Source organism: Chelmon rostratus, chromosome 9 (genome assembly GCF_017976325.1).
Source record: "Chelmon rostratus isolate fCheRos1 chromosome 9, fCheRos1.pri, whole genome shotgun sequence".
Lineage (NCBI taxonomy): Eukaryota > Metazoa > Chordata > Actinopteri > Chaetodontiformes > Chaetodontidae > Chelmon > Chelmon rostratus.
Genome location: NC_055666.1, coordinates 7,532,637 through 7,548,046, shown reverse-complemented (window position 1 = coordinate 7,548,046; position 15,410 = coordinate 7,532,637). Strand labels below are relative to the sequence as shown.

General features: G+C 42.8%; 1 protein-coding gene across 1 annotated transcript; it reads right to left on the bottom strand.

Annotated features, from left to right (window-relative positions):
- Positions 1–4,780: 4,780 nt before the first annotated feature.
- zgc:92242 (uncharacterized protein LOC436899 homolog) lies at positions 4,781–13,855 on the bottom strand. Its single transcript, XM_041944304.1, has 6 exons — positions 13,737–13,855; positions 11,067–11,523; positions 8,071–8,188; positions 7,164–7,275; positions 6,842–7,073; positions 4,781–5,615 (listed from the first exon to the last, which is right to left on the bottom strand). Exons 2-6 carry the CDS (start codon positions 11,245–11,247, stop codon positions 5,449–5,451), a joined length of 810 nt encoding a protein of 269 aa, XP_041800238.1. The 5' UTR covers positions 11,248–11,523; positions 13,737–13,855; the 3' UTR covers positions 4,781–5,448.
- Positions 13,856–15,410: the final 1,555 nt, after the last annotated feature.

Genomic DNA, 15,410 nt, shown 5'->3' with positions numbered 1-15,410 from the left:
GTGACACTGGGGTCAAAGGGGACTCTTGACCTTTGACCCTTAAAGGAGTTAAAGATGGATTCAGAATTGACCAGCGTCTATAAGCAGCTCCACTTCTGGTTTGGTCTTATGCTACCTATGAAAAACAAGCACACAGACTATCATATAGCATTCAAATGAAATACAGTATGCTACTCACATCTGTCAGTTTTTGTGAAATTATAAAGGACTTTTCCGGACTGCCATCAGTCTTAGCCCAAACATATCCATAAAATCTGGTAAAAAGAAAATTAGCTCTCCAAACATTCTGACACTTTGATCCTCAGGCGGATTCACATGGTGTTCGTTTCGGGGCTAATGTGTACACAAAATTCTGTTAATCGTTAGCTTGCTGCTGATTTCAAAAAAGCCTCGGTGGTTCCAGGAAGTTAAGCAAAGCACGGTGATAAAGTCTGCCTGCAGTGATGTTTCATCACGGCTCCTTTTCACGCCACCTCATCATGTGGAATTGATTATTTTGTATTCAGCTAGAAGGTGTTGAATTTGCATGATTCCCACTTTTTAATCAGAGCAGCACGTCATGACCAGGTCTTTAATGTCATTTACATGTGGTCATTAACTTTAAATTTTATGATGTTGCCTAAATTATTAATGTACAAAATAAATGATAATAAATGGTATTGAATTGCAGTAGTGACTGGCTAGACTGTCATACAATATCGCCTGATAATCTCAAAAACATCAAAAAACTGCTGGATTGACTGACAAAAGCTTCAGTGTAGTGTTATCTGCATGCCAGTGTATTACTGTGTAGTTTTAAGTAAACATGAATGAGTGTATACAAGCTAGCAGCTCTGTGAGGGCTATATTGAGCTAATTACTAGCATCAGTATGCTAATATGCTCACAGTGACAATGCTAGCATGCTGATGCTCAGCAGGTAACCTGTTTACCATGCTGACTGGTTTAGTTTACTGTGTTAGCATGCTAAGAGTTGCAAATTAGCACTTAACAGAAAGCCTGCAGCTGACACTGAAAGGAGTGTCACTGGTTTTGCAGGTTTTCACCAAAGTATTGAACAAATTGAAAATTTGCCTTGATGGGGATCACTAAAAACATCACAACTCGTCCTGTCAGGGACGTGCATGTCTGAACCAAAGTATTTTGCACCCTTGAGCTGTATGTCCCTTTTTCCTATGTAAGGGCACTGAGTGCAATGTTTAAACCGGAGTCAGATTCCTTGTATGTGCACACACAAAGCCGATTGGCGGACTGTCTGACTGATGTTGCATCCATAGAGCCACACAACTGGCTAAACTTTATTTACTTTATTCTGGTCTGTAGATATATTTAAGAGGAGGAACACATTGTCTAACATGAAAGTTTTCCACAACTGTTTGAAACTACAAAAGGTGCCCGCAGTTTATGTTGTGACTGCTAATCTACTAAATTAGTCCAGAAATGTTGCTACATCTATTTTTCCTACATTTTGGTTGAGTTTCCACCGTTTAAGGGAAACTGCACCAATTTCACGCATAAAAGACAGTTTACTAGTCATGTGTTGTCAGTGTCAGAAAACAGCGTGACTTCGGTGTCTCTGGAGGAGTCATGTCAAACCTGAGAAAATAGCCCTGACGGTCAGGAGTCAGTCGTTTTTTAAGTGAGAGCCTTCATTATAAACTGAGAGAGAGCATTTTGAAAGCATGGGTGTTTACCGGGAGGGCCTGTCAAAAAGATGCTATTTATTGCATTCTGGGAAATGCAGGATTTAGTGTTTTTGGAGCTTGACCCACATGAGGGACTACAAGTCAGGATATCTTGGCCTCTGGTTCTATTTTGACAATTGTTTTAAAGTCTGCTTTTCACAAGCCTCCAGTTTAGAAAGTACAATAGTAAATCCCTGCAGGTCCCGGAAGGGTTGTGTTGGTGGGTCTTAGGATCTGTGATATTTTTACTTTCTTTTCTGCACAAAACACAGATTCAGGCCAAACGGTGCAACTTTTTTTGTACAAATCAGACATAAAACATGATGAATTTTTGTTGTTAATTTCCTGTGAGGTCTGGCTGCAAAGATGTAACATATTTTACAAAGTAGTAACATTTATTAAGCACTGTACACTTGGTAGCCAAATACACAATTCCTGGCATGAATCGCATGTTCACATTAGCAGTTAAATGTTTTAAAGTGTTGATCTTGTTACATCATGAAGTTTGACATGTTAACTCATTAACACTGAGGTTACAAATTAGAAAAACATTTGCTTTTAGATACCACAGCTGTGGTGTTATTATATTATATGTCCAGAGCTGCTGACTGACTCATTATGTCTCTTCACAATGACCTCACTCAGAAGATGAGATAAGATCTGTGTTACTGGCCTCAGACACACAGTATCTAATTGTTATAAACTTTGAAGTTTACTATCATACAGGCGCTTGGTCAACAGACGAAGAGCGAAGGCTTCAGTGCCGCTCATGTCCTCATTTCACCTTTCAGGCTGGACAGAAAATAAACAGGAGCATCAGTGGACTCTTAACACCTACAGTAGATAGAAACATTACACAGCAACGACATGCACTTTCTTATGGGACAAAGATGACTGGGTTCCTACAATGCTTTGCTGGGAAACCCAACACTGTCCTACTATATATAGCGGGGGCTTTTCACACTGTGCATGACTGCTCGTGTCAAGTCACATGACTCAAGATATGTGGGTGGACACACACACACACACACACACACACACACGCACGGACGCACGCTCTTCACTCACACGCAGAAGCACCTACACAGGGGCTGAGGGTGTGGAGGCGGCGAGGGAATGAGAAGAACTTTATTGAGTTGGCTCTGACGTGTTGCTTCCCGTGACCTGACTCCCATTTGCTCCGTCTCCCCGAGCGTCTCGCCCTGTCTCGGTCTGAGCCACATGCTGATCAGCTTTCTGTGCTCTCCGTTTGATCTCTGATGGGCTGTTTTCTGACGCATCCCGCTGAATAGATAATCATTGTGTAAGTGACCACCACCGACAACTTCCTCGTGCCTTCCCCCCACACCACCACACACGCTGAACGCATGCTATGACCATATGAACAGACACAACTGTGTTCTACTCAGTCTTTTACTTGCATTAATTTGTTCTGTTTCACACCAATCAAATACATTTTAAGTCATTTGGCAAATAAATAAAACAGAACGTAAAATTAAAAGTCAAAGTGTCAGCAGGAGCAGAGTGTTAGCAGGCAATTGGTCACCAAGTGAAGTGAACATGTGACCCAGTAGTTAGGTAGTAACTGCATCTCAAACACATTAAAAATGAACTACTGTGACATCTCTCGTGTTAACATGTTTTTACAAGAATGATTTAGTATTTTTCTGCACTTTCTAGCATCTGTTGTCCCTTCAGCTACAGCGCGGTCTGTGAATATTTGTCCAGAGACACCGTTTTCATTCTTTTAGGTTTGTACTCCAGGACCCTGGAATAGAAATGAAACAATAACCATGGGGTTGAAGTGCTGACTCAGTGCTGTAAGAGTGTGTGAGGGTATTCAGATTCTTGTCTGCTGACCACCAGTGGAGCTCGTTTTATACACAGTCCCCCCAGTTTTATGGCTGTGTAGGTCATCCTCAGCACAGCAGCTTTCAATGGCCAAAAGTGTAGTTTTCCTGCCCAGCCAAGTCACCTGACCATGCCCTGTCACCTGACCTCAGTTCAACCGATCATGTGTTTCATTTAACTGAAGCCTAGCCCGAAGGCAAAAAGGCCCCAAAACAAACAAGGACTGCAGATGCTAACAATGGAAGTGTTTGTGCATGTCTGTGTGTCGTGGACGTCACACAGCGGCCGAATGCCAGTGGCTTGCAACCAAATATTAAATATGACGTTTGACATGAAAATCTCATCACGAAGTCCACTTACAGTCCACAGCTTTTATTACGGTATCAGTCACATCGGTTGTCATGCAGATGGTTTGGCTGTTATCATGTGACCCAAGTATGGATTTTCACTCACATGATAGCAGTTGTGAGATGTGGCTGATAACTGTGGAAAGACCAAGTAGGTGGACCTTGTGACTTTTTGGCAAACTGCTAAGGTCAAGAATTAACCTGCAAGGTCAATGAAATAACTTATTATCAAATAACTTTTAACTGACTAATAGCTCACAACTTTATCCTAATTTATCAAAATACTTTTGGTCCGATTTCTGTAACAAGATTGAAAGTCTACGGTCATGCTATCAGCTTTGTGGGGCTAAATGCTAATGCCAGCATGCTAACATGCTCATATATACGTGTGTGTGCGTGTGTGTGTGTCTTACTTTTTAAACCCTTTGTCTCTGAAATTTGGCCTGCCCATGAAACAAAACCAAACTGTCATATATATGATGACCATGACTATATAACTAGAGTCTATATATACTATACTATAGCTACCATCCCCTAGCTCCTGTGGATTTAAACATATTAGTCAGCTATATAACCTCATAGTAATTGTTTCTTATTAATAACATGATTAAAGGTGTGTCACTGGCCAAATACAGCACTGTAGGCCCATTCTGTGATTCTGATCTTGCTAATCATAGCTGTGCTTGTGACACCATTATATCCTGTTCACTCACTGATCACATAAAAAAGACACTCCTTAGCTACATGTGGGGTCACGGTAGCTCAGGTGATCGAGCTGCTAATCCAACATTGCAGAGTTGGTGGTCAGAGCTCAGCGGTGAACGTGTGCTGATAGGTGAAAGGACTGAGAATGTTGTTGAAAGCACCCTTAAGATAATGCCACTGGATAGACACAGTCTGTTTAGCATTTAACGTTTATTTTATCCCCCAAACCCCTGCACCAGTGTGGTTGCTGGTGATATGCTGGATGAAGGTGTTGTCAACGCTGGTGAAAGTCAGTCGTGTTACAGCAGCACAGTGACATGGACTACATTTAAAGCAGTTTAGACCTTTTGAACTGTACACATGGACCTGAACAAGATTTTTAGAAAATAAATGTTTCAGTTCCCCAAAAGCTTATGACATCTGAATAATAAAAGTTCATTAACACTCATTGAACAAGTCGACCATGGTGTTTTTTCACCTGTAGGCAACAGTCTGTGTCTCTCCGGACATTCACTCTGTCTGCCTGTCAATCACACAAACTATGAGAGCGTATTTGAACTCAGCAACATCAAAGCTTCTTCGTTTTCTCATTCAAGTTGACTTCAGTAGAAAAGCTTTCAAGTCTTTCTCTCACTCCACCCCCCCCCCCCAGACGTTTCGCCCTCTCTCTCGGCTGGGCCTCGAGTCGAGGCCGAAACAAAGTGCATCTCAGTCCAACGCTCAGGTTCAAGCCAGGATCCTCTCCTGCTCCATCAGTGTCGGACTGAGCCTTTATTTCGGCACAAGGCTCATTCAACTCAGTACGGTCTGCGTCTTTGGCATCAAGTATTGTCTTGGAGCAGCGTGGATTCACCTGCAGTCCTAGTGGATCAAAGGTGTGCTTCTTTTCTGTAGGTTAGCAGGTTTGGCAGGTAGAGGAGGTTTGGTGTAGGCGGGTGGAGAGCGGCGAGGATCATCTGCGAAGGCCCTCCTGAGCTGCGCCACGCGGCCTCCATGATCAGACTTCTTCTCTTCGCAGATCACAATCTCTGAGAAGGGAAGAAAGGGACGGAGTGAGTCACAAAATCTGAGTAATATCCACGTGACCAGCTGAGCATTCAAACCTTCTGCTGTGATATATGCACGAGAGTTTGGAGCATCGATGACTGCATGACAAGATATAATCTGTTCAGTGTGATAAATGGTCAGAAGTACGCCAACAACACGAGCGGCAGCTGGTTGGGGAAACATGTCCCCAAACATTAGCCTACATCAGGACAGCTTTGTTCAGGACAGGGGTTTTTTATATCATAATTTACGTTTTACTCAGAGAGTCCAGTTGAACTGCAGGAATCTGGACTCCTACAACTTTCTCAGACTCTCAGAGTGAAAAGATCAAAAATCGCTGTAGCAGAACCAGAGCTCTCGCCTTTTTTATTTAACACGTTCTCCTTACGTGTCAAAACCTGCTGTCTCCATTACCCACAATGCAACTGAACTGATCTGAACTCGATTGGTCAGGGTTTCAGGTGGAAAAAAAAAGACCCCTTTTAAGCTTTGTGACATTGCATTTTTTCAGAGTGTCCAGTGGGGTTTTATTTAGCTCAAAACCCTCAAACCATGAAGGACATTCAGTGTTTGAATTTGCCTGAAAAATAAACTGAAAACAGCGACACGGCTTCACTGGATCTACCACGACACACAGGTTTTTCTCACAAATTCCATATGATGCACCAGTTATGACGTAACTAAGTACATTTACTCAAGTATGTATTTTATAGGTTCTTAAACTTTACTTGTGTATTTCCATGCTTTGCTACCTCTACACTCCACGACATTCATGTGACAGCTACAGTTATGGGTTAAGAGGTGAAGATTTGACAAACAAAACATCATCTTATCAAATACAACACATACTGTAGATTAAACTATCCAACAGTGTACAAAATAGTGAGCGCCACCTGAACCAGCAAGAGCTAATTAAATGCTGTTTACATGTTAATGCATTAGTGATAATAAGTTGGTGTATATAGTAGCACCTTTTTTAATCCCTTATTTTGTATATAGATGTTAACTACGGTAATTTATCTATACAAAACACATGTTTTTTGCCAGGACTTTTACTTAGAACTGTGTATATTTACCAGGTGGTAGCATTCCTACATGTACATATAGCTCATTAGAATCAGTAAGTGAGTATCACAGATGTCAAAACATTTAAAAACACATAAATCATGCTTCTCTCCACCTCCTCCCTCCTCTCTTGTTTTCTTACCTCTGTCCTGTGGGCTGGCCCTCTCTGTGTCTGACAGCTGGGCTTTGAGCGGCGGCTGGTTGCCATGGCTACTAAGATGGGGCCTGTAGAGAGGAACCCAGTCGCTGTGGTTGTCTGAGCCTCCGCCTGATTCAGTGTCGCTGTCCTCGGCGGGGTCCTTCGGGTCGTCATCAGCGCTGCTGGAGTCCACGTCCTCCTCAGATGACTGGCCGCTCAGTGAAGCTGGGTCATCCTGCGCGTAAGTGGGACACAATTTGATGGTAAGGCTCTGTTCGTCTTAGCCTCCCGACTTCAAAACCCACGCAGGAACACATGAACTCACGCTAACATCTGCGAGGGACAGCTGGATGTCTTCTTTAAAGCTGAGCTGCCGGGCCTCTCTTCCTGGCAGCGAGGCCGCTGTCTGGATGCCATTCATATTATCGCCGCGGACTCTGGAAGACAAAGACGTCCATTTTTAGTCCCGCAGACAACCGTCCCAACGTTTGAATCAATTCTCCAGTTAGTCATAAGGCAAATAACCTCTATAATCCAATTGGGATGAGGAGACGGTGAGCTTTGTGAAACTCCTCAGTTCACTGTTCATGTTATCAAAGTCAATCACAGTGATGTCATTTGCTGAAGGGACTGATGCTTTGTTAAGGTGGCAGAAGCCTATGTGGACGTCCTTTTGTGTTGATTTTGAGACATGTTGCACTGGTGGGTGAGCTACCCAACAAAGCTGTCACGGCTCAAAAAAATAAGGCTGTTATGAAAAGTACTTAAATGTCCCACTGAAAGTAAAACAACAGAAACCCGATACGCCAAATAAGTTGATCTGTCTTTGATTAGTTTGGTTTGACCTGTGTAAAATGTAAGACATTAACACACTCTGGACGTTGCTGTTTCCATCAAATCCTTTTGAAAAAAATGATTGAATTAAATCACATGATTGAGGTTTTCTCTGAAACCCATGTTACCAACATGTGAGGGGTGGACATGGTGGAGGTGATGCATTACATTTCCTGTGTAGTGTTTTGCTCTGTAGTAGTTACTCAGGTTTTACACTGATCTAAATACCCACTGCCCTTTGTTCTCTTCAACCTCCTGCTGCTAAACTAAGTGGCTCTGTGTTGCTTGACCTCTACAATCTGCTTTTATACCTTCCTAATCATATTTAGAAGCCAAAATCAGTCAATAAGTGAAACCAGGTGACATTTTGAATTTTTACTTTGTTTTTTTCGGCTTACCTGTTGTTCATGAGGCTCTGGAGGAGTTTGGAGGACCTGAACTCGTCCACCTCTCCGATCACACTGACGCTCACGTCTCCGTCCCAACCGAGCAGCCAGGTCACATGTTTATGGTAAGCTGGGAGAAAAACGAAAAGGTAAGCTCACTGCAAATATATTTTCACCTCTCATCAAGCTTCTGATAAAAGTCTCAGAAACTGTTATTCTGGTTTTTATCCAGAAGGTGGTGCTGTCTTACAAGTATAGAGCTTGGGAGAGTTCACACAACCACAACAGAATTCGTCTTCTGTTAAACCCATTTCATCCCCCTCTTTCTTTTTCCTCTTTGTTTTGTTGGAGTGAATTCATTGTGTCTCCCAGCGAAACATTAGTCATAGCAGATTATTGATAAACCAGATTTAAATAATGTGAAATCGCTGCACAAGGAAAAGGAAACAGTGAGTAACAGTGATCTCATTCCTGTCAATGAGCAGGCAGATCTACATGAAATTGACCCGAGGCACTTCAACAGAAACTTCCTCTAAAGCGTGAACTGGAAACAGCCGACATCCCATTGTGCCAACGCTCAGTTTCTTTAGTTACATGCAGCATCAGCTGAAATGAGGAGCACAACTCTTTCATTCTCTCTTAAATTTATAATTACTTAATGCAAATAACTATTTTTAATATAATTAATAATAAATAAAACAACTGACGCAATTATGTAATGACTATCATTTATACTGTTTGTTAGCTAATCTTCATGTCATAATATACAGAAATAAATTCCAAACATAACACGCTTTTATTCCATTACACCTACACCCTGGAAAACAGAGTATTTATAGTTACTACCTCATCAGTAGCCAGAAATAAACTCCACTCCACTGTGTGATAAGCTGTGTTTTCCATGACAGGACAGTACCTGACAAAGGTGCAACACCTGCCATGACGTCACTAACTGGGGTGTGGCTTGAAAATTCAAGCAGGAGTTTTCTGCCAATTGAAATTCCAGGCAGATTTAGCCTTTAGAAGACATCGTAGGAGTGCACAGAAACAATATCCTCCTGACAGTGACTGACGCAAACAAAGGCAGCTCTGTTTCTGCTCATATTTTCAGGAATGTCTTGTGTTTGCGTACAGTCACCCGGTGCATAAGGGGACATTGTGTAGACGTCTCAGTCTGATGTCAATGCTGACCTAAGTCCTGGTCTGTCTGTGCAATACACCTTTATGCTCACCTCACTGTGAGTTACAACTGTGATTACAGGACATAGAGGCCATTTCCACTGCAGGACGGAGGCGCCCGTCTTTCTTCCTACCACACCCACAAATTAAGCAGAAACGCAGCACATAATAGAAATCTTTATTCACAGAACTAACTGTGTATTTATGTGACACTGATACCCCTCATGTACACGTAAAGATTGTCTTTCCAGCAGCGGCACAGTGAACAAAGAATAAAAGACTTCACTGGATTGTATGTTGTATAACACAAACACGCAGTCAATGCACACTCGGTCGCCTCTCAGGTGACATGGCAGAGATTGGGCAAACAAAGACGGTAACTTAATACGTGGTTTAAAGCGAGGCGACGCCCAAAACCACAGGGCTTACTCAATCTTATTCAGCTTTCAGCCCGCAGAACCATTCAACTGGCGCTGATAGAGTCTGTCTGTCAAACACACACTCACACAGTATCACACAACTCTCATTGTGCAGCAGAACCAGCAGAGGTGATGGGGTCTCAGTGAGTTAGACAAACACTGTAAATGGAGGAAGGGTGGCTGAAATGAGACAGGTGGAGCAGACGCACCGACAGAGCAATGAAAAGACTGGGTGTAGTTTAAACACATTAATCAGATTGGTAACCTGAGAGGCTGTTACTACACAGCTTGTGTATCATGTGCACTCGGAGGTCAGAAGACTTCTGGTCAACATTTATTAGTTGTAAAAGGATTTGAATGGACAATTTTCCAGAAACTGAGCTCTGAACTATAATAAGTGTGTGTGTGTGTTTGCAGCTCCCAAATAAAGAGACGGTTCTAGTCATATTACTAATTAAATATAGTTTGAGACAAAACAGAGTGATTACTCTCTATATAGACAGTTTCAAAGTGTGTGTGATAATTCTATGAGGACTAAACCAGGCCAGGATTTTAAAAATACTGGGCTCATAAATCCAAATCCCCTCCAGCCGCATCCCACCTTCAGAAGAGTTTGACTTGCAACCAAAATCTGTGGGGATTATTATTATTTTATTCATTTATTTCACTGTTAAATTACATTTCCTGCCAATCTGAGCTCCCTTTATGCTGTTTCAAAGTCACACTACCAGGACGCAACTCTCAGGGGGTTTTGTCTATCGAAGCTAAAGATCTTTAATCTAAAAACATCTGAAAAAGATTAAAGAGATATTTTTGGAAATGCCCTTATTCTCTTTGTTGCTGAAATTTAGATGAGAAGATCTCAATGATCTACCATACCTGTATCTTCAATATGAAGCTACAATCAGCAGGTGGTTAGCTTAGCTTAGCATAAAGACTAGAAACAGAGGGAAACAGCTAGCCTGGGGGTCGCAGAGATTCCAGGAAGTCGCTGCACCCTTCCAATGAAAAGTCTGGACACTAAGCCCTGAAAAGTACACTACTAGATGTTGTTTTTTGTACAGGATAAATAGACAAGATGAAACATGAGCTTTGGAGGTGCTAGTAGGTGGATTTTGGTCCCCTTCGATAGCTGTTTCCCCCTGTTTTCTGTCTTTATGCTAAAGCTAAGCTAACCGTTTGAAGACAGACAGATAGAATAGCGGTATTTATTCTGTATTCTAAATCTGAGCAAGAAAGCAAATAAGCACATTTTCTAACTACTACATAGTTATGTTAATTGAATGACACGCAGGCTTGCTGGAAACCACACTCACACTGCAGTGTGATGGAATGAGACATGTGTGTTCTCTATGTGCCAGTACTTCCCACCAGTGTAGCCAGTACAGTAACTCCAGTGTTGCACTCTACCTTTCTTTGGCCTGGTGTTTTTGTCATCTCTTCCTTCCCTCTCCTCCCTCTCCTCCCGCTCTCTCCAGCGGCGTACCTGCTCCTCTCTCATCTTCAAGAACAGGATCCTCTTCTGCTCCTCGCTGAGGGCCTCCAGCACCTCGGGCTCCACCCACATGTCCGCCAGGATTTTAGCCAGCATCCTGCCTCTTCGCCCCGGCTGCTAGAAACGGTCGTCAGCCCCTCTGTCTCTCCCTCCAGTGGGTCGTGTTTCGGCGGCGGAGTGTGATCGCTCCTTTTTTTTCCTGCTCCAGGGTCAGGTTCCCCTTTCTTTGAAGGATGTGGGATCGGGTGCAGTCTAACTGCTGGAGGTCACTGTGGCGTTCTTTGTCGAGTGCTCTTCCTCGGTGCACTAGGAGTGTGTCGGGCTCTCTGGGGGTGAAGGTGTGTGTCCAGATCAACTGAGCTCTGAAGGTTGCTGTTGTGGTTTTTACAAAGAGAGGGAGAGAGAGAGAGAGAGAGAGATTATATCTACTGTATTGTTTTGTTCCCCTCCATTCAATCCTGTTCTGGCTGGCAGAACACAATAGGCCCAAAGCAAATAAGCCACAGTGCCAAATGTGGTATGTGTGTGTGTGTGTGCATGCAGTGTTTACTCTGCATACAGTAAGCAGCGAGAATGCCACTGTGCTTTCAAACACTGACAGGCAAACAGGGGCAGGTTCAGTATGTCAACACACACACACACACACACACACACACACACACACACACACACACACACTGGGCGTTAATGAGTGCATGCTATCTCTGGGTAACAGACACAGATAGACAGCAAAAGACAGTGTTATGACCTGAAGTTTTTGCTATAACCATCTCCCTCTCACTCTCTCTCACTCACTCACATTCTCACACACACACACACTCAGAAACACACACACACACACACACACACACACCACTCTAACTGTTTTTCGCACCTTATCACCACGTGCCACAGATAGCCATCAACAGTTAGTTAGAATTTATCCAGGAAATCCTCACGAGCAAAATCCCAGCGAACAACCTTCACCTTAAGCCGTGTGTAAACAGCCTGTATAAAAGCAGTCGCTGCCCTCTACGCACTTTTGAAAGATGTGACACAGTGAGTCAGAGCCAATAGGGTTTGTGTTCCTGATAACAATTCACCAATCCGCATCTGAAGCCGGTCAAACATTACAGCAAAGCCAAAGATGCTGACAAAAGTGAAATATCACCTTTAAAGTTAGTGTTTCAGGTGTGGCACATGACGAACCATAGAATTATACTAAACCTCACACGAGACTTGTGCCTGAATAATTCTATGCTTCCCGCAAAAATGAGCAGTAAAACAACTATTTTCTACCTTTAACAGCTGATGCTGGACTGAATGCAAAACTGTGAAAAGGTCTGAAAAACAAGATGAATTTTAAATCTCATGTGCAAAGCTGAAAGTATTTTCCTCAGTCCTTGTCCTCCGGCAACAAAGTGCGCCTGCCAGCACATCGAAAGCTTACCGAGCAACACGTTTAATCCGTGTTTCAGTGTAAAAATGACAGCTTTATGAATCTTGTTGCCTCTTTCCAGCCTTTATGCTAAGCTAAGCTAACGATCTCCTGGATGTATTTATCAGACAGACATGTGCGGTATCAATCTTCTCCTCTAACTCTTTTGTTTCTTTGTGATGAAGCGTGTTTCCAAAAATATCAAACCATTCCTCTCATAGCGGTAAAGATAATGGAGGGAGCGTCTTGTCTTGCTTTTACTTAAAATGAATCATATTGTGGTATTAAAAACACAGCAGCTCATAAATCTCTGAACTAGGCAGCAGGCTCTCGCTTCATTGTTTCTAATCTTATTTAAGTAGTAAAACTTTAGCTTGCTGCAGTCTCAATTCATTGATTTTCAAGTGTATGTCAGCTTAGTTGCATCCATTCATTCATTCATCTGTAGACGCAGCACTGCTCGAGCCTCCCTCAACACTTTTTCCGGGTGAGGCTTTTGTTATCCACGTTCTTGTCCATGAGAGTGTCCATTGTCGAAAGACTGACAGGGGGTGTGTTTTCATTCATTGTTTCATGATGTAGGAGCTGTGAAGCCCTTTAAGACTCTGTGATTAAGAGCAACACGAATAAACTGGCCCTGACTTGAAGACCATACAGCCCACTGTGTGGCCGATTGCTCAATTTCTCTACAAAAGGCTCGCACTTCTGAGCAGTTTTATCCCCGAATAACAGCTCCGATAAGAAGAAATATTCAAATCAAGACATGAACACGTCAAACTAATCACAGACAATAACAGCCCACACACACACACATCAGAAAGCTAAAAATCACACAAGGACTAAATGAGAATGTAGCAGATCAGCAGTTGTAAACTCAAGTCTGTTATCCAGGTCTGGCTCTGCGCCAACATGCAAATAGGCCGGGGGTCTGCTTCTGTCTTACATGCAGGGAAAAGAAAAGCGGCGAGAGGAGAGTAAGGTATGTGCACGGCATACTGAGAGGAAAGTTTGAAAAGTCTCTCAGTCTGAGAAAACACTGGCCGCTTCACAGCGGCCGAGGAGAGTGTGAGAGATAAATGAGCTGAGACGGGCCTCAGAATGGCAATCACGACAAAGACAGACAGACGGAGAAAGACGGACGAGGACAGAGGAGGGAAAGTGGACTTACTCAGTGGCTGCCAGCCGGTAGCATCTCCCAGCGCTGCTCTGAGTTTCAGCGCCTCTGTGAGTGTGGTATGATGAGAGTGTGTGACGTGAGAGAGTGTGTGTGTGGTATCAGGTCAGTCGTCAGCAGCAGTGGTATGCAGGCTCAGCCCTGCTCTGCTGCATTTGTACTGAATAGGAGTGGGATGGGCTGACATCACTGCATTCATTTTTTCCTCTCCTCCTTCCTTCCCTCCTTCACTTTCCTCTCTTTTATACTCCTACAACACAGTGAAGGAATAACATGAGAGATGTTGGTTTATTATGATTAAGGAGAAATGTTTCTGCATCTGATCTTGCTATAAATAACTTCAAGCTTAATGTTTCTATTCTGCTCCCTTTTGACATTTAGCAGCATTTAAGGACGTGAGAGATTTAATTTCCCCTGACAGGCTCTGCAACCTTTCCATACGCAGCAGCGTCGGAAATGGGAGTGATTCTCGCTCTTTTTTCCGCATCTACTGTTTTAATTTGATCTGACAGTCTCTGCGTATCCGTGCTCACTCCCACTTCTCTCTTCCTCTTCCAGCAGGAAGTCCTGCTGACTTGGCATGAATCCACTAATCACAACACCACATGTGCGGGAAGGAATCTGGATATTTATTCCCCGGGTATTTTCCGTCAACAGGTTGTTGACGTGCTCGTCATGGCGGCAGTCATTGTTTTGTGTTCGCTCCACCCCCACGGTGCCAAATCAGATGAGTCCAGTTGGATGGTGTAAATGTCAGTCTCGTGCCTCTGAGTAATTATAGCTCCTGGTAATAACACAATACAAGTGTATTCAGTTGATACATAGATGACTAATTATCTCTTGTTATTCCCTGACCTGTCAGGGCAGTGAGGGTGTGACCTACAGGGAGTGTTTACGGTAAATGAGGTGTTGTTGTAAGCATATTAGCGGCTCCTTCGTCTCTTGCATTGCTTTCTTTTGGCTCAGTGGGCGCTTTATGTTTGCAGTACACACGACAAGTGTAAATAACAGTTTGACTTAAGGCAGGACTGTGTATCTTCATGCTGAATCACGGTGGCTGTAAAGTGACGCTGTGTAACAGGATAACGGTACATGACAAGAAGTAACGTGGCAGTAGCACAAGTAGAGAGGAGGATAACGCTTTATTTTATAGGTTTGTAATTGATCAATAAAGTCACAATGGCTTCTTGGATAGAACTTTGCCACAAAATGTTATTACCAAAAAAAAAAAAGGTTTCACAAGTAAATAAAGAATCATTTATTTCAAACTTTATTCTACATGTTTTTTCAGTTTGTTTGTGGAGAAATTTCACATTTCTGCATGTTCAGCTGAACATTTGTGCACCGACTAAAATACCCTTTGGGTTTCACTGTCTTAGGCTTCTTTTCTTTAAGTTTTTCTTTAGGAAACTTGAGCAAATTATTTAAATTATGGACGAGTAAAATACAGCATTAAGAAGTAATGAAGTGAGCAAACTGAGTCAGTAATGTCAGATGAGAGGTAAAGTTAGCCAGCTACTGGTCCAGCAGGAAACCCCCTGAGTGTGTTTAACTGAACAACCAAGCACTTTATTTCTTATGAATCTAACTTTTAATTAAAAGCAAAACTGTGAAAGTTCTTCTCTCAAAAGTTGCATATAGTCACACTTTAAACAGGAAGACCTCCTA

What these genes read in the sequence shown, in the direction of transcription:
- zgc:92242 (XM_041944304.1), bottom strand. Translation starts at nt 11,247, where the DNA reads ATGCTGGCTAAAATCCTGGCGGACATGTGGGTGGAGCCCGAGGTGCTG. An exon ending in AAACACCAGGCCAAAGAAAG is followed by an intron (nt 8,189 to 11,066) that starts GTAGAGTGCAAC and finishes TTTTTCTCCCAG; the next exon opens with CTTACCATAAACATGTGACC. An exon ending in GGCCAGCCCACAGGACAGAG is followed by an intron (nt 5,616 to 6,841) that starts GTAAGAAAACAA and finishes TTCCCTTCTCAG; the next exon opens with AGATTGTGATCTGCGAAGAG.